This window comes from Saimiri boliviensis, chromosome 2 (assembly GCF_048565385.1).
Source record: "Saimiri boliviensis isolate mSaiBol1 chromosome 2, mSaiBol1.pri, whole genome shotgun sequence".
Taxonomy (NCBI): Eukaryota; Metazoa; Chordata; class Mammalia; order Primates; family Cebidae; genus Saimiri; species Saimiri boliviensis.
The window spans coordinates 6,028,490-6,052,185 of NC_133450.1; the positions used below are offsets into that span (position 1 = coordinate 6,028,490).

General features: G+C 42.5%; 1 protein-coding gene across 2 annotated transcripts in view; it reads right to left on the reverse strand.

Moving 5' to 3' along the window:
* The window catches only part of BBS4 (Bardet-Biedl syndrome 4), a 55,265-nt gene extending 38,678 nt beyond the window's left edge, over window positions 1-16,587 (reverse strand). For both annotated transcript variants that reach the window (XM_010340257.3, XM_010340258.2), the window contains exons 1-2: window positions 16,532-16,587; window positions 14,604-14,655 (exon numbers count right to left, since the gene is read on the reverse strand). In XM_010340257.3, the coding sequence (XP_010338559.1) occupies window positions 14,604-14,655; window positions 16,532-16,555 (76 nt within the window). In that variant the 5' untranslated portion in view covers window positions 16,556-16,587. The remainder of the gene's footprint in view (window positions 1-14,603; window positions 14,656-16,531) is intronic.
* Window positions 16,588-23,696: the final 7,109 nt, after the last annotated feature.

Consider the following 23,696-nt stretch of genomic DNA (forward strand, 5'->3'; position numbering starts at 1 on the left):
GGCAGAGCTGCAGTGAGCCAAGATCACGCCACTGCACTCCAACGTGGGCGACAGAGGCTCTGTCTCAAATAAATAAATAAATAAACAGTTCTGGGACAGGAGGACTTACTCAGTAATCTTGGACCAAGTCTCAACTGCATGACCCACTCCTCTGTCACCTATCTACTAAAGGGAAGAGTAAAAGAGAATGAGGCACTGAACCCTTTTGAGTTTATACTATCATTAAGTATTACAAACCTTAGATACTTAGTATAATATCACTAAGTAGTCTAAAAGAAAATTTATAAAATGTTAATTTTCAAGTCTTGCCTGTTATTAAAATCTCACAATAAAAGACAAGTCATGGCTAGCCATGGTGGCTCACGCCTGTAACCCCAGCACTTCGGGAGACCCAGGTGGGCACATCATTTGAGTCCAGGAGTTTGAGGCCAGCCTGGACAATGTGATGAAACCCCATCTCTACAAAAAAATTAGCCAGAAGTAGTGGCACGTGCCTGTAGTTCCAGTGACTTGGGAGGCTGAGTTGGGAGGATCACTTGAGCCTAGGAGGCAGAGGTTGCAATGAATCATGATTGTGCCACTGCACTCCAACCTCGACAACAGAGTGAGACACTGTCTAAAAAAAAAAAAAGAAAGAAAGAAAGAAAGAAAGAAAGAAAGACGAGCCACATTTTGTGTTTCCTCAGTGAAGACTGGAGAAAAAAATGTTCAATTTGTAAGGTAGCTCAAGGGCCCAAACATTCATTAAATGGAACTCTAGGGATTAGAAGAGGGAAAATCCACCAAATCCAAGTACTAAAGGTAATTTCACATTCCTGGAGATGTAGTTGTCCAAAAGCTAAAAGAATTTTAGCTCCATCAAAGATTTTAAAGAACATTTCAGTGTACATAATTGTCCTATTACCAAATGTGTGACATGGGAAATTTATAGTTTCTGCATCTGTAAAACTAAGACTCATTCATTCAACCAATATTTGCTGGGTGCCTAGCATGTTCTAGGCACTGGGAATATAGCAGTGATCAAAACAGACTCCCTGATTTCATGGAGCTTATAATTGAGGGCAGGGGCTGCTACTACACAGGATAGATTATAAAATATGTTTTGTTTTGTTTTGTTTTGTTTTAAAGATGGGGTTTCACCATGATGGCCAGGCTGGTCTTTAACTCCCGACCTCAGGTGATCCACCCACCTCGGCCTCTCATAGTGCTAGGATTACAGGCATGAGCCACTGCACCCAGCTAAAATATGTTATACTTATCAGTGCTATTTTTCTATGGAGAAAAATAAAGCAGGAAAGAGAAACTGAGTACAGGGTGGGGAGTTTTACTTTTAAATAGAAGGGTCGGGAAGTGAAATATTCATCCTCATAGAGTTGTGAGGATTGAATTACCTACCAAATAAAGAGGTTCAAATAGTGCTTGGTACATAGTAAGCCTTAAAGAAATGTTACCTATTATCGTTGCTGGGTCTTTTTTTTTTTTTGAGATGGAATCTGGTTCTGTCATAAAGACTGGAGCCCGATCTACTGCAGTCTCCACCTTCCAGGTTCAAGTGATTATGTCTCAGCCCACTGAGTAGCTGGGATTAGAGGCACACGCCACCATGCTCAGCTAATTTTTGTTATTTTCAATAGAAATTGGGTTTTGTCATGTTGGCCAGGCTGGTCTTGAACTCCTGAGCTCAAGTGATCCAACTGCCTCAGTCTCCCAAAGTGCTGCGATTACAGGTGTGGGCCATGTGCCAGGCCCTGTTGCTGTTATTTTTGTTATTATTATCATCTACTTATTCTCAAAGATGAAGGAATTCTGGATACCTCAGAAATCCCTAGAGTCAGCCGGGCGCGGTGGCTCAAGCCTGTAATCCCAGCACTTTGGGAGGCCGAGGCGGGTGGATCACGAGGTCAAGAGATCGAGACCATCCTGGTCAACATAGTGAAACCCCGTCTCTACTAAAAATACAAAAAATTAGGCCGGGCGCGGTGGCTCAAGTCTGTAATCCCAGCACTTTGGGAGGCCGAGGCGGGTGGATCACGAGGTCGAGAGATCGAGACCATCCCGGTCAACATGGTGAAACCTCGTCTCTACAGAAAATACAAAAAAGTAGCTGGGCATGGTGGCGCGTGCCTGTAATCCCAGCTACTCAGGAGGCTGAGGCAGGAGAATTGCCTGAACCCAGGAGGCGGAGGTTGCGGTGAGCCGAGATTGCGCCATTGCACTCCAGCCTGGGTAACAAGAGCGAAACTCCGTCTCAAAAAAAAAAAAAAAAAAATCCCTAGAGTCTATGAATCTGAATTTACAATTAGAATTTTACCTGTAAATGTACAAGTTGAATTTCTGGCATTCCAAATCATTGCTCACTCCAACTCCCCCTAAAAATGGGGATACTGGCTCTTACATGCTTTCACAAGTATGAAAATCACTAGTTGAAAGATCCTCCAAAAAATATAGGCATGTAAATGCAGAGCAATCTCCCCTATTTTGCAACAAAGCAGAGTGATCATCTCCAATGCTACATTTCAGGAGCCTATGTAACCACAGAGGTCACGTAGCCAGCTGACAGATGAAGACAAGGTAATGGCTCTTCGTGAGTTGTAAAAAAGACCTCTCTCATATCCCAGCTCCCACACTACCCCTACGCCATCACCAAGACAGTGGGGGCGGAAGGCTGGCAACCTAGCAACAACATTCCCTTGCCACTTCTCTTGCCTCATTCTACTCTTTTGTGACATCTCTTCCCCTTCTTTCCCCCTTTAAAGACGCACCTAACATATTTTAAACAATTCCAGAAGTGAATCAACATGACAACTCAAGAATTCTCCCCTGTACTTTGCCCTAGGTGCTAAATTCTCTTAGAAGAATTTCAAATTCTGCTAAGGCTCAAAATCAAACCTTTACATTACACTTTGATTAATGCTAGGGACGGTATGCTAGCTATATTAAGAGCTAAGCAGAAAACTATTATAATTCAGATTTTTAGTTGAAAAGTTTACTAAATGACTAAGGCTTTTCTAAATACATTGCAAGTAAAGCCTTCTTAAAAAAAAAAAAAATACTTATCAGGTAAAGGATTTTTTTCCAGAACTAGAAGAAATGTAGCACATAAAAGTTTTCACATGGAGAATTTCAATCTTGATTCAATACCAGTCTTCTATGGGACCTAGGGCAAGTGATTTAACTTCTCTGGGCCTCATTTATCCCCTCTATAATTTTCACCGGAAAATAACAAAGAATCTGAAAACAGTCATTCGATAAACGTTAACTTCCTCATGCCAAATAGGTATTATAACACTTTTCTACCTCAGTAGGATATGAAGGGCATCAAAAGATATAACAAATCTTGAATATAAGTATAAGACATTTTCATTACTATCATTTTGAGCCCTGTCTCAGTCAGAGCCTAACAAAAAACCACTTGACGATTTAAAACACAAGGACTTTAATGTAGAGCACAGGCAACGGAAGAAACGAGAGGCCCAACAGGGAATGGTGAGACAAATCAGAAGTCTGCATGAGCAAAAAGCCACTACTGCTCTTAGGCCTGAAGGTCGCGGAGAGAAGCCCTGCCTTCTCCTTCCTCTTGCCTTCTAATCTCCTGCCAGTTCCTCCACTTGCTAATCCAGTCAGAAAACTGCCGACACAGAAGTCTGGGAAGAAAAGGAGCCTGCAAGGGTCAGCTCCTCGCTGACCAAAAAGAGAAAAGAAGGCAAGGAATGGATCTGAGGGCAAACAGGCCCAGGATCAAGAGGAACATCCACTCTGTTCAGGGACATAAACGATGATGGAGGAGGAAGAAGAGACTGGGCTGAATCAGTATTGACTCAAGGATACATGCTGGAAATTGGCTTTAATTTTTTAATTATATTGCTGCTATCCAGTTTGTTTGCTTCTCATTAGCTTAAAATGTCATGAGGAAGAAAAAAGTCATAAAAGAGATCAGCTAATAACAGTTTTACTTTATATCTTAAATTATTTAAAATTTTATTTCCTCAAATCAAAATTTAATAATTACATTATATCCTTGTTAAAGGGGTGTGTGTGTGTGTGTGTGTGTGTGTGTGTATGTATCTCAAAGTGTTTTCCCCCTTATTATTCCACTGAATATTCCCATAAGGCCAGTGAGTTATGCAATTCAGAAAATATTCCCACATGACAAAAGAGGAAATTAAGACCCTAAAGGTTGGCCGGGCATGGTGGCTCATGCCTGTAATCCAAGCACTTTGGAGGCCAAGGTGGGCGGATCACCTGAGGTTGGGAGTTCAAGACTAGCCTGACCAACATGGTGAAACCACATCTTTAAAAAAAGAAAAAGACCCTAAAGGTTAAGTAAACTGTCCACATTCAACAAGTAGTTAGTGGAAGAGGCAGGACTATAACCCAAGTATCCAAGGTTACCCACTAAACTACACCAAGTTTCTGCCCAATGATAAAGAATTTTCTAATATTAAAATGTAAATATTTGGGCTGTCAATTAGATATAACTGAGCAACACAAAATTTATAATGATTGTAAAGTGTCTGGGAGTGCTGGCTAACACCTATAATCTCAGCACTTTGGCAGGCTGAGGGGGGCAGATCACGAGGTCAAAAGATCGAGACCATCTTGGCCAACATGATGAAACCCCATCTCTACCAAAAATATTTTAAAAAAGGTTAGCTGGGCGTGGCAGCGCATGCCTGTAGTCCCAGCTACTCAGGAGGCTGAGGGAGGAGAATCTCTTGAACCAGGGAGGGGGATGGCTGCAGTGAGCTGAGATTGCACCACTACACTCCAGTCTGACACAAAAACTCTGTCTCAAAAATAATAATAATTTTAGGGCCAGGCACGGTGGCTCAAGCCTGTAATCCCAGCACTTTGGGAGGCCGAGGCGGGTGGATCACGAGGTCGAGAGATCGAGACCATCCTGGTCAACATGGTGAAACCCAGTCTCTACTAAAAATACAAAAAATTAGCTGGGCATGGTGGCACGTGCCTGTAATCCCAGCTACTCAGGAGGCTGAGGCAGGAGAATTGCCTGAACCCAGGAGGCGGAGGTTGCGGTGAGCCGAGATCGCGCCATTGCACTCCAGCCTGGGTAACAAGAGCGAAACTCTGTCTCAAAAAAAATAATAATAATAATAATAATAATAATAATTTTAAAGCTTTTCTATTTTTTTTAAAGCAGTGCTTTTAATATACTAAAGTAGCAAGATTTTCAAATGATTTTTAATTTTATTTTATTTTATTTTATTTTTAAGATAGGGCTTCACCATGATGGCCAGGATGGTCTTGAACTCCAGACCTCAGGTGATCCACCCACCTTGGCCTCCCAACGTGCTAGGATTACAGGCATGAGCCACCATGCCCAGCCCTCAAATGACTTTTTAAAATAACCAGTTGGTTTTCTCATACCTGGGCCGGGCGCGGTGGCTCAAGCCTGTAATCCCAGCACTTTGGGAGGCCAAGGCAGGTGGATCACGAGGTCAAAAGATCGAGACCATCCTGGTCAACATGGTGAAACCCCGTCTCTACTAAAAGTGCAAAAAATTAGCTGGGCATGGTGGCACGTGCCTGTAATCCCAGCTACTCAGGAGGCTGAGGCAGGAGAATTGCCTGAACCCAGGAGGCGGAGGTTGCGGTGAGCCGAGATCGCGCCATTGCACTCCAGCCTGGGAAACAAGAGCGAAACTCCGTCTCAAAAAAAAAAAAAAAAAAATACCTGGCCAGGTGCAGTGGCTCACGCCTGTAATACCAGCACTTTGGGAGGCCAAGGTGGGCAGATCATGAGGTCAGGAGTTCCAGACCAGCCTAACCAACATAGAGGAACCCTGTCTCTACTAAAAATACAAAATTAGCCAGTCATGGTGGCACATGCCTGTGATCCTACCTACTCAGGAGGCTGAGGCAGGAGAATCGCTTGAACCCGCGAGACAGAGGTTGCGGTGAGCTGAGATCACACCATTGCACTTCAGCCTGGGCAATAAGAGCAAAATTCTGTCTCCAAAAAAAAAAAAAAAAAAACCATACTTACAGTCAAACAAAATTCAAAGGGCACACAGGATATTAAACAAAAGACCCACTCCATTCCTACCCCTCACCAGAGGTGAAGAATTTGAGTATTTTCAAGGAATTTCTATGTACATATAAGCATATGAGCGTGTGTGTGTGTGTGTGTGTGTGTGTGTGTGTGTGTCTACACCTTCATTTTACACATGGGGATTATATTAACCACATTTCAAAAATTGCTTGCTAATATTTATTACTGACTCTAAATATAGCCTTCCTGGTGACCCTGAAAATCCTACTCCTAAGTATGTATGTGTACCAAAAACATGTACAACCTCTTCATGGTTGCATTATTCAGAATACATCAAAATAAAAATATCCCAAATGTTCACCAAGTATAAAATGAATAAACTGAGGTAGAGTCTCATACTGGAATATATATAACAAGGAAAAAACAACCAACCACTACTACATGCAACAACATAGATGAATCTCACAAACATAATTCTAAGCAAAGAAGCCAGATAGTAAAAAGTAAGTACTGCATGATTCCATTTGAATTCAATTCAACAGCAGGCAAAACTGATCTAGAAGACAGAATTTCAATACAAGGTAGTAACCTTTGGGAGGGACGGTTAATGACTGGTAGGGAATAAGGAGGAGGCCTGGAGGGTACTGATAATATTCTACACCTTAATCCAGATAGTGATTACATGGGTATGTTCACTTTGTAAAAATTCACTGCACAGTATAGTTATGATTTATGTATGTACTTTTCTATATATATACTATATTTCAATAGAAAGGTATCAAAAATTACTGATTAAGCTAGATTAGACATTTTCTAAAACCAAAAAATTAATTTCCGCAATATTAACGCAGAAAAGGGAGGGGACACATAACTCAGCTCCGGGGTAAGGATCACAACTTCTAGACAAGACATGGAAGGCATTAATCATAAAAGAAAAAAATAGTAAATTGGCATTCATCAAAATTAAAACTTCTGATCATCAAAAGATACCTTAATACAACGAAAGTGTTAAGACACAGGCTGGAAGAATATTTACCACACATGTAACAGACAAAGGACTTACATTCAGAATATATACAGAAGTCTCACAAATCAGTAATAAGGGGGAAAAAACAATTTAAAAACAGGCAAAAACTTGAACAAGCACAACACAAAAGATATGACCAATAACTATATGAAAAGGTGTTCAACATCATTAGTTATTAGGGTAATGCAAATTAAAATCACAATAAAACACAATATACTCACCAGCAAGTCTAATATGAAAAAGACTGACAGTACCAAATGGTGGCAAGAATGTATAGCAAACAGAATCCTCACACATTGCTCGTGGTAGGATAAAATTGTACAACCACTTTGGAATATACTTTGGCAGTTATGAAGTTAAAACAAACAGTCCACATATGACCCAGCAATTCCACTCCCTAAGCACTTAATTCAAGTGAAAACACATGCCACACGCACACACACAAAAAAACCAGTAAATAAGTGTTCAGGACGGGCACAGTGGCTGGAACCTGTAATCCCAGCACCTTGGGAAGCCGAGGCAGGCCGATAACAAGGTCAGGAGTTTGAAACCAGCTGGCCAATATGGTGAAACCCTGTCCCTACTAAAAATACAAAAATTAGGCAGGCATGGGGGCGTGCGCTGGTAGTCCCAGCTACTTGAGAGGCTGAGGCTCAAGAATTGCTTGAACCCAGGAGGCAGACACGCCACTGCACTCCAGCCTGGGCAACAGAGCAAGACTCTGTCTCAAAATAAATAACGAATAAATAAATAAATAAATAAATGTTCATAGAAACTTTTTCACAAAACTCAAAAACTACTAACACTGCAAATGTTCATTAACAGGAAACTTGACAACAAACGGTGGTATATTCATACAGGTGAATACTAGACAGCAGTTTTTAAATAAAAGAACTACTGATACATATAACAACGTGGATGAACCTCAAAAACCACATTGTATAAGAGTTGCCAAATGCTAAACAGTAAATACTGCATGGTTCCCTTTGATGAAGTTCATGCACAACTTATAGGAAAGTTCAAAATCAGTTTATAGGAGCAGAAATCAGAATGGTGGTTGCATCTGGGGAAGTGAAGCAGAAGACTTACTAGGAAGAGGTGTGAGGAAACTTTCTAGGTGATAAAAATGTTTAATTTGATCTGATGATTACATGAATAAATTTACGCAAGAATACATATTTGTCAGAATTCCAGAGTGTATGCTTCAGATTTATAGATTTACCAGCATTAATTTTTTTTTTTAATTCACAACTTGAGGTGGTAGATGTGGCATACAAGCAGTAAAATTAAAAATAATTGGGAAACATTAGATACATACTATCTACCATTTAAATTAAATTAAAAGTTAACATTGTTCCTCAAAAATTAAACAGAATTGGGCCAGGCACAGTGGCTCATGCCTGTAATCCCAGCACTTTGGGAGGCCGAGGCAGGCAGATCATGAGGTCAAGAGATCGATACCATCTTAGGCCAACATAGTGAAACCCCATCTCTACTAAAAATACAAAAAATTAGCCAGGCATGGTGGTGTGCGCCTATAATCCCAGCTACTCGGGAGGCTGAGACAGGAGAATCACCTGAAGCCAGGAAACAGAGGTTGCAGTGAGCCGACATTGGGCCACTGCACTCCACCCTGAGTGACAGAATTAGACTCCGCCTCAATTTAAAAAAAAGAAATGCTTAGCTCATCAATTTAATCAGAGGAGTGGTGGGGCAAAAGCCAGGTTACAATAGACAAAGAGACTCAGAGATAAGGATACTGAGACAAGTAAGATCAACTATTCTTTCAAAAAGCAAATCAATGAAAGTCATTCACTATTACAGTAAAAATACTGAGATTTGGTAACTACTTATCAAAGACTGTGAGAATGGTTTCATGTAGACTGTAGGGTAAATTTGGTAACAACTAAATTACCTTGTAAGTCTACAATTCTGTATACCCAAGAACAAAAATTAGCAAAAGGAAAAGATTAATTAAGAGCATGTACAGAATCTATAAAATCACTTCTGAAAACCAAATATATACACAGCAACTAGTCTGTAGAATAAATTATATACAGTACAGGAAATGACATCTTTCTAGCATATCTACAAAATTCCCAATTTCTACAACCTTTAAATTCTTTAAGAATTACTTGGAGGCCAGGCGCGGTGGCTCACGCCTGTAATCCCAGCACTTTGGGAGGCCGAGGCGGGTGGATCACGAGGTCAAGACATCAAGACCATCCTGGTGAACATGGTGAAACCCTGGCCGGGTGCGGTATCTCAAGCCTGTAATCACAGCACTTTGGGAGGCCAAGGCAGGTGGATCACGAGGTCAAGAGATCGAGACCATCCTGGTCAATATGGTGAAACCCCATCTCTACTAAAAATACAAAAAATTAGCTGGGCATGGTGGCGCATGCCTGTAATCCCAGCTACTCAGGAGGCTGAGGCAGGAGAATTGCCTGAACCCAGGAGGCGGAGGTTGCGGTGAGCCGAGATCGCACCATTGCACTCCAGCCTGGGTAACAAGAGTGAAACTCCATCTCAAAAAAACACAAAACAAAAACAAAGAATTACTTGGAACTCGCCGGGCGCAGTGGCTCAAGCCTGTAATCCCAGCACTTTGGGAGGCCGAGGCGGGTGGATCACAAGGTCAAGAGATCGAGACCATCCTGGTCCACATGGTGAAACCTCGTCTCTACTAAAAATACAAAAAAGTAGCTGGGCATGGTGGCACATGCCTGTAATCCGAGCTACTCAGGAGGCTGAGGCAGGAGAATTGCCTGAACCCAGGAGGCGGAGGTTGCAGTGAGCCGAGATTGCGCCATTGCACTCCAGCCTGGATAACAAGAGCGAAACTCCATCTCAAAAAAAAAAAAAAAAAATTACTTGGAACTCAAGGGCTGATGTTCAGGAAAAAAAAAAAAAGAATTACTGGCATAGGTAGGAGTGCAAATTAGTTCAACCATTGTGGAAGGCAGTGTGGCAATTCCTCAAGGATCTAGAAATAGAAATACCATTTGGCCCAGCAATCCCATTACTGGGTATATACCCAAAGAATTATAAATCAATTTATTATAAAGACACATGCATACGCATGTTCACTGTGGCACTGTTTACAATAGCAAAGACTTGAAACCAACCCAAATGCCCATCAAATATAGACTGGATAAAGAAAATGTGGCATATATATACCATGGAATATTATGCAGCCATAAAAAAGGATGAGTTCATGTCCTTTGCAGGGACATGGATGAATCTGGAAACCATCATTCTCAGCAAACTGACACAACAGAAAACCAAACACTGCACGTTCTCACTCATAAGTGGATGTTGAACAATGAGAACGCATGGACGCAGGGAGGGGAACATCACACACTGGGGTCTGTTGGTGGGTGAGGGGTTAGGGGAGGGACAGCAGGAGGTGGGGAGATTAGGGAGGGATAACATTAGGAGAAATACCTAACGTAGGTGATCAGGGATGGAGGCAGCAAACCACCATGGCCATGTGTATACCTATGTAACAATCCTGAAAGATCGGCACATGTACCCCAGAAGTTAAAGTAAAAAAGAAAAATAAATAAAAGAATTACTGACATATAAAAATTCTAAGGAAAACAACCCAAATGCCCATCAACAGACTGATAAACAAAATGTGATCTATACATATACTAGAATATTATTCAGCCTTAAAAAGGAATGAAATTCTGACATATTCCAAAAAATGAATGAACCTTTGAAAATGCTGAGTGAAATAAGCTAGACAGAAAAGGGCAAATATTGTGTGACTCACCTTATATGAAAAACCTACAATAGTCAAATTCATAGATACAGAAAATAGAATGGAGATTACCAGGATCTGGGGAGGGAAGAGGACGTGGAGATTTATTATTTAACGGGTACGGTGTTTCTGTTTGGAACACTTCTAGAAATAGACAGTTCTAATGAAACACTTCTAGAAACAGATAGTGGTGATGATTGTACAACTCTGTAAATATACTTAATGCCACTGACTTACACAATCAAAAACAGTAAATTTTATATATATTTTACCATATTAAATTATTCTATTAAAAAATTACTCTAATAGCAGATATCAAGCTGAGATCAAGTTTCTCACATAGTGACTACATTGTCTCAGGCTGTGGACAAAACCCATCCTTAGCTATGGCCATCCCAAAATGGGTCAAGTTTTCAATGAAGACTCCTTTAAGGAAGGAAATAGACTCAAGCAGTAAATCGATGCACTCACCTCAATGATGGGTAAGATCTTCAACTGAAAGCCAGAAGAAAGTCACCTAAGGTCACACCATGGGGAGGAAGAGGGCTTCAGTAGCCTCATGTAGGATATTATTTTCTCAGAACCATCAAGTAGTTCTGATCAACAATTCCACTGCCTGTTCTTGAAAAAACGACCTGATATATTTGGACAAAAATACCAAATAGAAATCTGTTTATCCCTTCCACAGTTGGCACTCACCACTCTCAAGGCTAAAGAGTCAAACTAGGATATGGACCTCTTAGGCTTAGGAGGGAAGGAGGAGGGGGAGGGGCAACATCCATTCTCAGTCAAAATGCCTCCAATGGCTACTTGTTCAAACAAAGTCTCTCTGCTTGCTAATCCAACTTCTTATGTGAATTCTTCATGCACTTACCAACTTCCTGCTTTCTAGTTTCAAGTGTTATACTACTTAACCAGAGCAGTGGTTCTCAAGTGGGAACAATTTTGTTCCAAAAGGAACAACTGGCAACATCTGGAGACAAGTGTGGTTGTTACAACTAAGTGCTACTTTCATCTACTAGGTAGATGCCAGGGATGTTGTTAACCATCCTACAACAGACAGGACAACTCCCCCAGCAAAGCATTATCTTGCTCAAAATATCATTCATGGCAAAGCTGAAAAAACCTGAACTAGAGGTTTTAACGATTTCACAGTAAAATATGACAGCTTTGTATTCAAAATTCTACTTTGATTTTTAATTAGTTAATTAAAGTTCATTCATCCTGAAGGATGATATTTCTCCTGTTTTCTTAATACTTGCCTACATTGGGCTAGGTGCAGTAGCTCATGCCTATAATCCCAGTACTTTGGGAAGCCAAAGCAAGTGGATCACTTGAGGTCAGGAGTTCAAGACCAGCCTGGCCAACATGATGGAACCCCGTCTCTACTAAAAATACAAATATTAGCCAGGCGTGGTGGCAGGTAACTGCAATCCCAGCTACTCAGGAAGATGAGGCACGAGAATCACTTGAACCTGGGAGAGAGAGGTTGCAGTGAGCCAAGACTGTGCCACTGCACTCTAGCCTGGGCGACAGAGCAAGCCTCCATCTCAAAACAAAGCAAACAGACAAAAAACATTATATGAGGTTTAAAAAGCCACTGAAAAACTTACATGAGCCAAGTTCAACAGCTCATGCCTGTAATTCCAGCACTTCGAGAGGCCAAAGATGGAGTATTACTTGAAGCCAGGAGTTCAAAACCACTGGGCAACAAACCAGAACCCTGTTTCTACAAAAAAATGTTAAAGATTACCCAGGAATGGTGGCATGCACTTATAGACACAGCTACTAGGCAAGACCGTTTGAACCCAGAAGTTTGAGGCTACAGTGAGCTATAATCACAACACTGCACTCTAGCTTGGATGACAGAGCAAGACCCTCTCTCTCAAAATAATAACAACAATGTATGATTCAATTTATTTGGCATTCTGAGAAAGGCAAAACTAGGAAGAAAGAAACAGATTAATGGCTTCCAGCAATTGGGAATGAAAGAAGTGGTTTACTACAAAGTAAACGTGAATTTGGGGGGAGTAATTAAACTTTTATAATTTGATTATGGTGGTGGTAGTGGTTACATGGCTGTTTTCATTTGTCGAAATTCTCAAAATTTGTACTAAAAAAAGTGAATTTTACCATATGAAAATTATACATTGAAAAAAATGAAAATAAAAAAATAAAAATAAAAAGAAAAGAAAATTATACATTGATACCATTCAAAGACTGGCCAAAACAAAACTAAAATAACTATGTTACTATCAGACAAACAAGGAATATTATCAGAAGTTGAAGAGGAATATTACATAATGACAAAAGGGTCAATTTACCAAGAAATCAAACAATCCTAAATGTATAAGCATCCAACAACAGATCTTCCAAACACACGTATCAAAAATTGATAGAACTGAAAGCAGAAACAAACCAATCCACAATTACATTTGCATACTTCAACACTCTTCTATCACTCTCCCAGTCAGTATCTACGTAGGTAAGAATATGAATATCTGTAACTATAAGCATACAGAACACTATTAACCAACTTGACCTGACATTTACAGAACACTACCTCCAACAAGAGCAGAATATACATTCTTTCCAAGTATACATGGGACATTCATCAACACAGGCCACACTGTGGGCCATAAAACAAACCATATAAAGTAAGTTCTCTACCCACAATAGAATTAAACTAGAAACCAACAGCAAAAAGATACCTGGAACTTCACAGAGTGGTTTTTCCAGAAGCAGAAAATTAGTACACACTTATGTAATAATCAAACCCCATTTAAATAAATTTCCAGATCAAACCAAACTCCTAACATCTAATAACTATTAAATAAAAGCTAGATGTGACAGAACATTTAGACCAGGCATCCCCAAACTACGGCCCACGGGCCGCATGTGACCCCCTAAGGCCATTTATCCGGCCCCCCACCGCCGCACTTCAGGAAGGGGCACCTATTTCATTGGTGGTCAGTGAGAGGAGCACAGTATGTGGCAGCCCTCCAACGGTCTGAGGGACAGTGAACTGGTCCCTTGTGTAAAAAGTTTGGGGACGCCTGATTTAGACTATTACTTCTTTTCCCAACACTCATTCTGAAACCATATAGAATATAAAAAAGAATCAACAAGAGACAGAAATTGGCTGGGCGCAGTGGCTCACACCTGTAATCCCAGCACTTTGGGAGGCTTAGGCAAGCAGATCACAAGGTCAGGAGCTCAAGACCATCCTGGCCAACATAGTGAAACCCCATCTCTACTAAAAATACAAAAAATTAGCCAGGCGTGGTGGCACTCACCTGTAGTCCCAGTTACTCAGGAGGCTGAGGCAGGAGAACTGCATGAACCCGGGAGGTAGAGATTGCAGTTAGCTAAGATGGCGCATTGCACTCCAGCCTGGGCAACAAAGCGAGACTCCATCTCAGAGGGGAAAAAAGAAAACAAAAAAAAGAAATCTGGCCAGGTGCAGTGGCTCACAGCTATAATCCCAGCACTTTGGGAGGATCACCTGAGGTCAGGAATTTCAGACCAGCCTGGCCAACATGCTGAAACCCCGTCTCTACTAAAATACAAAAGTTAGCCAGGCGTGGTGGCCTGCACCTGTAATCCCATCTACTCAGGAGGCTGAGGCAGAATTACTTGAGCCCCAGAGGCAGAGGTTGCAGTGAGCCAAGATCGCACCACTGCACTCCAGCCTGGGTGACAAAGTGAGACTCCATCTCCCAAAAAAAAAAAAAAAAAAAAAAGAGAGAGAGAGAAATCTGTGCAAATATACACCTACAACGAAATTGCATACAGACCTTTTTTCTGTCTGGGTTTTTGAGACTCAGTAGATGCAGGAAACTGAGTTCTCTGAAACGAAACAAATAGTCTATATTGAAGCACCACAATATAAACTTGCTAAAGAAACATCCAAATAACAAGAATAATCAATAGCTCACCAATTATGCAATTAATCCATTAAATCCACACTCTGTTATTTTGAATATAGTTTAAAAAACAACTGTCAGGTAATACTTTTGCTATCCAAACTACTAACAATGTATAATGCATACTTATAATATTTACAATGGGCATTTTGAATGTATAATTATAGTATATAGTAAAATGTGCATAAGAAATATACTAAGTTCTGAGAACCCTCTTATTAGTATTACACTTGATGCCATACTCCTTAGCAGCCAAACCAAAAAAGTGATCACTGTTTGGAAAAAGGAAGCTTATGAGGTCATCTACACAAAACCTGTCTAGCACTCAGTTCTAACAGGGAGATAGTTATTTTACACTGTAACTTCGTAGAAAACCATCAGATGGATTTTTCTTACATCAACTTCCTATGACATACCATGACATAGACAAAAATAATGACTCAAATTTTTCCAGATGTAATGCCCAACACCGATCCTTAATTTTGGAATACTTCTGACCAGATTAAATGAAAATACATACATACTTAGATACATCATAAAGAACTGCACTGCAGACAAGAAAAATCTCTTAAAAGCAGTCAAAGAAGAAAATACATCACCAGATTACCAACAAAGAAAGGATAGTTATTTGGGAGGCCGATGCGGGAGGATCACCTGTGGTCAGGAGTTCAAGACCAGTCTGGCCAACACAGTGAAACTCCATCTCTACTAAAAAATACAAAAATTAGCTGGTCGTGGTGGTCGGCACCTGTAATCTCAGCTACTCGGGAGGCTGAGGCACAATTGCTGGAACCTGGGAGGCTGAGGTTGCAGTGAGCCGAGATTGCGCCACTGCACTTCAGCCCGGGCTGACAACAGCTAGACTCCGTCTCAAAAAAAAAAAAAAAAAAAAAAAGTTTCTATATTCAGAGTGTTCTAGTTAGACTAACGTGATTACCCTGCAAATGAAAGTAGAAAACAAACAAAAGGCTCTAGCCAATAACACTAACTTGCCGCTTAGCCAAAACTAAGTTGTAAATGAGCCAAAGGCTGCTACTTTACTGTTTTCCAGGACGTTTTCCTAAAGACAATAAATTCCGAATAACTAAAATCATTCTAACAAATGGACAGAACAGGCTTTGAAACCCAATTCTAAAGCAAGGTAAACAAGGCTCCACACTTGGGACTTCACCGAAATTAGATCCAATTATAGATATAGACCTCAAAAAAAAAAAAAAAATAGAGACTAGCAGGTCATCCTGCATTCATTGGGGTTACTCTGTATTAGCAGTTCTGTGGAGTTACCGCCCAACTCAGACTCCAGCTGAATTCCAAAACCGTTCTTTCGTAAACTTAATCACCAAAGAAAAAACATGGTCCCTGCTCCACAGGCAGAAGGCAGTTAGGCTGAAAGCTTCCAGGCTGTGGTCATGTTAATCCCGTGAAATGGGATTAACAGAAACTGTCTACACAAGTGCTAGTGATTAACTTCCAAACCCCCGAGACAAGATGGGACTAGGGTAAGAGCCATTACGGGTGAAAAGTCTCCCTCCCCTGTCCAGCGCACCCCTAGAGGGACCACAGTCCTAGAACAGGATCCTCGCTGCACAGGATCCAGACCGGCCCCCGGCGACCAGGTCCCGGGACAGAAGAAAGGGGACGGCCCCGCCCCGCCCCGCCCACCCTGAGCCGCTCGGCACCCAGCTCCGCCTCTCTCCAGGAACCGCTGCCTGGGACAGAGGACACTCGCCAGGCTGCCTGGCCGCCTCCCCGTGCCCTGCCCGCAGGGCCTGGCAACTAAAGAGAATCTCAGCACTCACCGTGGCGACTCTCTCCTCCGCCATCTTGGCTCCGCCCACCACGGCGCGGCCGGAAGTCGGCGGTTTCCCAGACGACTAGGGAAGCGGAAGTCGTAGGACTGTGGAAGACGGTGGGGAGACGGGGGAGGAAGTGGATCGCGGAGTGACTTAAGGAATCGAGAGAGGGCTAGGGTTTGCTCCACAGAAGGCTCACTTCTGAAAGAGTCAGGGAGGAAATGCGCAGCCGCTCCCTGCCTTTATGCCGAGAAGCCCCTAACACCGCCCCCCCGACCCCGTGGTCTGTCCATGGTCTGTACCTCGGCTGCGCTGGCTGGACCTGGGATGGCCGCGTAGTCTTCCCGCCACGGTGCCCTGACCTGACTCTAATCTGCATTTAATTCAGTCCTCCTTCCGGGACCCTTGGGCGGAGAATCCCATTCTTGCCTTAGGTGCAAGTCTCCCCGATTCTTGGCTATCATAGAAATTGAGGTACTCGCCTTAGCAGCTTCCCGCTCTTGTTGACGCCAGAGTTTGCAAACACTCCCTGAGGGCTGCATTTGAGCCGGTTTTCTGATTGGAAATATTTAAAAGTTGAGAGACTTCACAAGAAGTCGGCCCTGAGATAAGACCCGGAGCAGTGGCTCACGCCTGTAATCCCAGCATTTTGGGAGGCCGAGGCGGGTGGATCACAAGGTCAGGAGATTGAGACCATCCTGGCCAACATGGTGAAACCCCCGTCTCTACTAAAATACAAAAAAAACTAGCCAGGCTGGTCGCACGCGTCTGTAGTCCCAGCTACTCGGGAGGCTGAGGCAGGGAAATCACTTGAACCCGGGAGGCGGAGGTTGCAGTAAACGGAGATCATCACACCACTGCACTCCAGCCTGGCGACAGAGCAAGACTCCGTCTCAAAAAAATATAAAAAAGAAATCGGCCTTGAGATAAAGAGACGACAATGGGCCTGCGTTTCTGCAAGGCAGTGAAACAATTCTCAATAGCGGCTGCGACTGTAGATAAATATTCCTTCGCCTTTTTTTTTTTTTTTAAGATGGAGTCTTGCTCTGTAGCCCAGGCTAGAGTGCAGTGGCGCAACCTCAGCTCACTGCAACCTCCGCCTCCCGAGTCCTGGTTCAAAGCAATTCTCCTGCCTCAGCCTCCTGGATATCTGGGATTACAGGCATGGGCCACCACACCCAGCTAATTTTTCTATTTTTAGTAGAGATGGGGTTTCACCATGTTGGCCAGGCTGGTCTTGAACTCCTGACCTTATGATCCCCCAGCCTCGGCCTCCCAAAGTGCTGGGATTACAGGTGTGAGCCACCACGCCCGGCTCCTTCACCTTTTAACCACAGTGTTCCCAACATACTTCAGATGTTTTCCATTACCTGCCTGCCTCCGGTGCAGTGAATTAAATGCTTAGTGTTTCTAAACTAGGAAAGCTTGTGGGCTTTGTAATAAAACATGCGTTCTGGATTACACTACTGCACGACCTATGCCTGTCGTTTCTTTGAGCCTCATTCATTCAAGTGCTGGGAGCTGTGTGAGGAGCAAAACAGAGTATCCCTGCACCTGAGCACTCACTTTACTCCCAATTCATACCTTCAAGTCTGGCCCTTGCAATTTAGACATAAAATCTGCCTCTCCCAATTCATGAATTGGGAATGCATTTGAGGCAAGTTTCTCCAGGCCTCTAAGGGTAGGAGAACCCCATTGACAATTATAGTTACATATCACATCGGGGTCACCACCTGCCAGGGTCCATCCTGCAGACCCCAGCTGCACAAGGAGTGAATAATGTACTCAAACACCAATATTCAGTGAAAAAGTGCCCTTAGTGTGTCTGTGGCACTCAGACACTCAGGTAGAGTGCTGTAAAGAGTTGCAGCAGCTGCCTGGCCTTTATTGAGCACACATTAAATGACAAAGGCTTTGAGTCAACACCATTAGAGGGTAATTTCCCTGGTGGACCTTCCTCTCCTCTTCCTCCCGGAGAGCCATCCAGCCATGAATGATTAAAGGTTACTTTTAGCACCACTTGAGTAAACAAATTATTTAGATAAACTTGTAACTCTCTTACGTTCTTTTGTGTCTACTCTATGTTATTTGCACAAGGAAAGGGGATTAAGCTGCCTTCAGCCATAACCTCCTTCCCAAGGCAAAAACCATTTGGCCTTCCAAGAAGGTTTGTGACTATTATAATTTTACAATCTCCCACCAGCCTGACTGAACCCCTACAGTTACATAGAAGAAACAAGTATGATAATCTATCCAAATAAAAGGAGAAAGAACAGAAATAAAATAACAGCTCTTCTAAGTACTTCAGTAACACTCTCTCTTTTAATCTTTATAACAATTCCATGAGACTGTCAGTCTCCAAGTTTTTTCAGATAAATACTCTGCCTTTCATTTATTTATTTAAAAAAATTTTTTGCAGGTGAGATGGCTCATGCCTCTAATCCCAGGACTTCGGGAGGCTGAGGCAGGCAGATCACCTAAGGTCAGGAGTTTAAGACCAGCCTGGCCAACATGATGAAACCCCGTCTCTACCAAAAATACAAAAAATTAGCTGAGCATGGTGGCAGGTGCCTGTAATCTCAGCTACCTGGGAGGCTGAGGGAGGAGAATCGCTTGAACCCAAAAGGCAGAGGTTGCAGTGAGCCGAGATCACGTCATTGCACTCCAGCCTGGGCAACAAGAGTGAAACTCCATCTCAAAAAAAAAAAAAAAAAAAAAAAAATTGGTTTGGATCCAGGGAACATAAGACCTATTCACACTTCAGCTATAACAGAAAATATTCTCTCCATAGGGCATAGGCTGTAAATGACTTTGTAAGTCTACTTCAGCCTCTCTATTTACATAAGGCATACCAGAAATAATGGGATTCTCTGAGGGTATTTAAACTCCCAAAAATTCTGTAACAGGGCCCTTGAACTGTTGCACTCAGGCCCCTCCCACACTGTGGAGGGTACTTTCATGTTCAATAAATCACTTCATCCCTTCCTTACTGTGTTTGTGCATTTTGTCCAATCTTTTGTTCGAGACACCAAGAACCTGGACATCCCCCACCTTTAACACTCCCAACTCATCCCCTCAAGTAGCTAGGATTACAGGCACCAGTCACCATGCCTGGTGCTAAATTCTCCACCTTTCAGGGATTCATTAAACACCTTGCCTATGTGAGCCAAGATTGTGCCACTGCACTCTAGCCTGGGTGACAAAGCGAGACTCAGTCTCAAAAAAAAAAAAAAAAAACAGATGTAAAGATGAAAAATTATTCATTTCTAATCCACAGTGCTTAGTTTTTTCGTTTTTGATACAGAGTCTCACTCTGTTGTACAGGCTGGAGTGCAATGGCATGGTCATGGCTCACTGCAACTTCCACATCCCAGACTCAAGTGATCCTCCCACCTCAGCCTCCCGAGTAGCTGGGACTGACTACAGCTGCATTCCACCAGACCCGGCTAATTTTTGTATCTTTTGTAGAGATGGGGTTTCATCGTGTGACTAGGTTGGTCTCAAGCTCCTGAGCTCAAGCAATCCAGCCACCTTGGCCTCCTAAAGTGCTGGGATTACAGGCATGAGCCACCCTGCCCGACCCACAATGCTTAGATTCATGCAATTTTTCAGTATTCCAGCTCTATTCATGGCCAGGGTTATCATGCAACACCGGCAGTCTAAGTAGGAAGAAATCATTCCCAAGCAATAAAAAAAAGAGAGAGAGAGAGAGAGAGAGAGGAATTAGAGCTAATATCTTCAACCCTATTCTTTTACACCTATTCTTTTTGCCACTTTCAAAAGACTGATTCTCAATCTGACACGTCACTCTCTGTTCTCTTCAGTTGCCTTTTAGTTATACAGATTTGGGGAATCCCCAGCACTCCTCTACAGAGACTATACAGCTTCTAGAACAAAATTATCCAAAGTCCTCTTTGCTGAAGTGTAAGAAACTACTTTCATCTTTTCCTTCAAAGATGTAGCAATTAGGCCGGGCGCGATGGCTCAAGCCTGTAATCCCAGCACTTTGGGAGGCCGAGGCGGGTGGATCACGAGGTCAAGAGATCGAGACCATCCTGGTCAACATGGTGAAACCCCGTCTCTACTAAAACTACAAAAAATTAGCTGGGCATGGTGGCGCGTGCCTGTAATCCCAGCTACTCAAGAGGCTGAGGCAGGAGAATTGCCTGAACCCAGGAGGCAGAGGTTGCGGTGAGCTGAGATTGCCCCATCGCACTCCAGCCTGGGTAACAAGGGCGAAACTCAGTCTCAAAAAAAAAAAAAAAAAAGTAGCAATTTATTTCAGGGCCTAAATGTCCAAGGTTCCTTTAACCACCAGATCAAAAAATATTCTAGAGAAACTCCTATTATGTCCACAAAACAATGTATAGAAAGTACAAGCCATTACATCTTTTTTGGAGCAAATTTCTACAGACTCAGTCCATTTACACGACTGTCTAGTGCTACCCGCTGCAGTCAGGAGGGCCCAGTGGAAGCTTAGTCAGCAGTGAAGAGCCTGCAAGGGCGTTATCCTCTGTAAATTACAAAGGAATTACCCCTCAATCCCAAACCTTTCCTCAAGAGATTAACAGAAAAGCCAGTAGATGGTGAAACTTAAGTGGGGAATGGTTTACAAAGGCTGACTGGTATCTGCAGATGGCTATATAAACGCGTAACTTGAAAATACAGGAGAATACGTCGTTAAAGTGTTGTCTGGACACCTGGATGAAGTTTCCATTTTATCTTTTTTTTTTTTTTTGAGACGGAGTTTCGCTCTTGTTACCCAGGCTGGAGTGCAATGGCGTGATCTCCGCTCACCGCAACCTCCGCCTCCTGGGTTCAGGCAATTCTCCTGCCTCAGCCTCCTGAGTAGCTGGGATTACAGGCACGTGCCACCATGCCCAGCTAATTTTTTTTGTATTTTTAGTAGAGACGGGGTTTCACCATGTTGACCAGGATGGTCTCGATCTCTTGACCTTAAGATCCACCCGCCTCAGCCTCCCAAAGTGCTGGGATTACAGGCTTGCCACCATGCTTGGCTTTATCTTTTTTTTTTTTTTTTTTTGAGACAGAGCTTTGTTCTTGTTGCCCAGGCTGGCGTGCAGTGGCATGATCTCAGCTCACCACAACCTCTGCCTCCTGGGCTCAAGCAATTCTCCTGCCTCAGCTGGCATTACAGGCATGCACCAGCACACCTGGCTGATTTTGTATTTTTAGTAGATTTTGTATTTTTAGTTTCTCCATGTTGGTCAGGCTGGTGACCAACTCCCAATCTCAGGTGATCCTCCTGTCTTGGCCTCCCAAAGTGCTAGGATTACAGGTGTGAGCCCCTGCATCCAACATTTTTATTTTTTCTTATTTTGAGACAGAGCATCGCTCTGTTACCCAGGCTGGAGTGCAGTGGTGCGATCTCAGCTCACTACAACCTCCAGATTCAAACAATTCTCATGACTTGGTCTCCCAAGCAGCTGGGATTACAAGCACCAGCCACCATGCCTGGCTAATGTTTGTATTTTTAGTACAGACTGGGTTTTACCATGTTGGCCAGGCTAGTCTCAAACTCCTGAGCTCAAGTGATTTGCCTGCCTCAGCCCCCCAAAGTGCCAGGAATGAGGCATGAGCCACCATATGCAGTGTGGATGAAGTTTTTTTTCTCTTTTTTTCATATATATATACATATATATATGTATATGCATATACATATATATATATATATATATATATATACACACACATTTTTTTAATATAGAGACAGGGTTTCACCATGTTGGCCAAGATGGTCTCGATCTCCTGACCTCATGATCCACCTGCCTCGGCCTCCCAAAGTGCTGGGATTACAGGCATGAGCCACCACACCCAGGCATGAGCCACCACGCCCAGTTGGATGGATGAAGTTTTAATAAGATATAATAATATCCTTTATCAGAGGTGTGGAAGAGGAAGAGAATGGGGAAATGAGAGAACAGCATCTTTTCTGGAGGATTTTATATATATATATATATATATATATATATATATATATATATGTGTGTGTGTGTGTGTGTGTGTGTGTGTGTATACACATATACATATATATAATTTCTAGACAATAAAGATTTGTTTTACAAATAAATGATTGTATAGTACCGTCATATACTGTCAGTTCAGTAACTTGTTAACACCTTTTGGAAGACATCTGGCATTTTAAATCTAAAAAATGTGCATACTCTTTGATCAGCTCTATTTCTGAGATTATATGCTAAGGAAACAATTAAAAAAAGATTTATAAAAAGACTATTTACTACACATTTATTTTGGATAATTTAAAAATAATACTTTGAGGCCAGGCGCGGTGGCTCAAGCCTGTAATCCCAGCACTTTGGGAGGCCGAGGCGGGTGGATCATGAGGTCAAGAGATCGAGACCATCCTGGTCAACATGGTGAAACCCCGTCTCTACTAAAAAAAAGTACAAAAAATTAGCTGGGCATGGTGGCACGTGCCTGTAATCCCACCTACTCAGGAGGCTGAGGCAGGAGAATTGCCTGAACCCAGGAGGCGAAGGTTGCGGTGAGCCGAGATCGCACCATTGCACTCCAGCCTGGGTAACAAGAGCGAAACTCTGTCTCAAAAAAATAAATAAATAAATAAAATAAAATAAAAATAATACTTTGAAACCTGTAAAGCTGCGAGTCTCTGGACCCAGCTTCTTTCCTAATCCTTCTCTGAGGTGGGAGGATTGCTTGAGGCCAGGAGTTCAAGGCCAGCCTAGGCAACGTAGCAAGACCCTGTCTATATGAAATTCAGCTGCATGTGGTGGTGTGTGCCTATTGTCCCAACTACTCAGGAGACTGAGGCATGAGGATCACTTGAGCCCAGGATTTGAGGCTATCATACTATTGCATTCCAGCCCAGGTGAAGAGACCTGTCTGAAAAAAACAGAATATTCGTTACTTTTAGCCAAATAATCCTAGTCTTAGCAACAGCTGCTGCTGCTTCTTTTTTTTTTTTTTTTTTTTTTTTGAGATGAAGTCTGGCTCTTGTTCCTCAGGCTGGAGTGCAATGGTGCGATCTTGGCTCACTGCAATTTCCACCTCCTGGGTTCAAGCGATTCTCCTGCCTCAACCTCCTGAGTAGCTGAGATTACAGGCACACGCCACCACACCCAGCTAATTTTTGTATTTTTAGTAGAGAGGGGGTTTTACCACTTTGGCC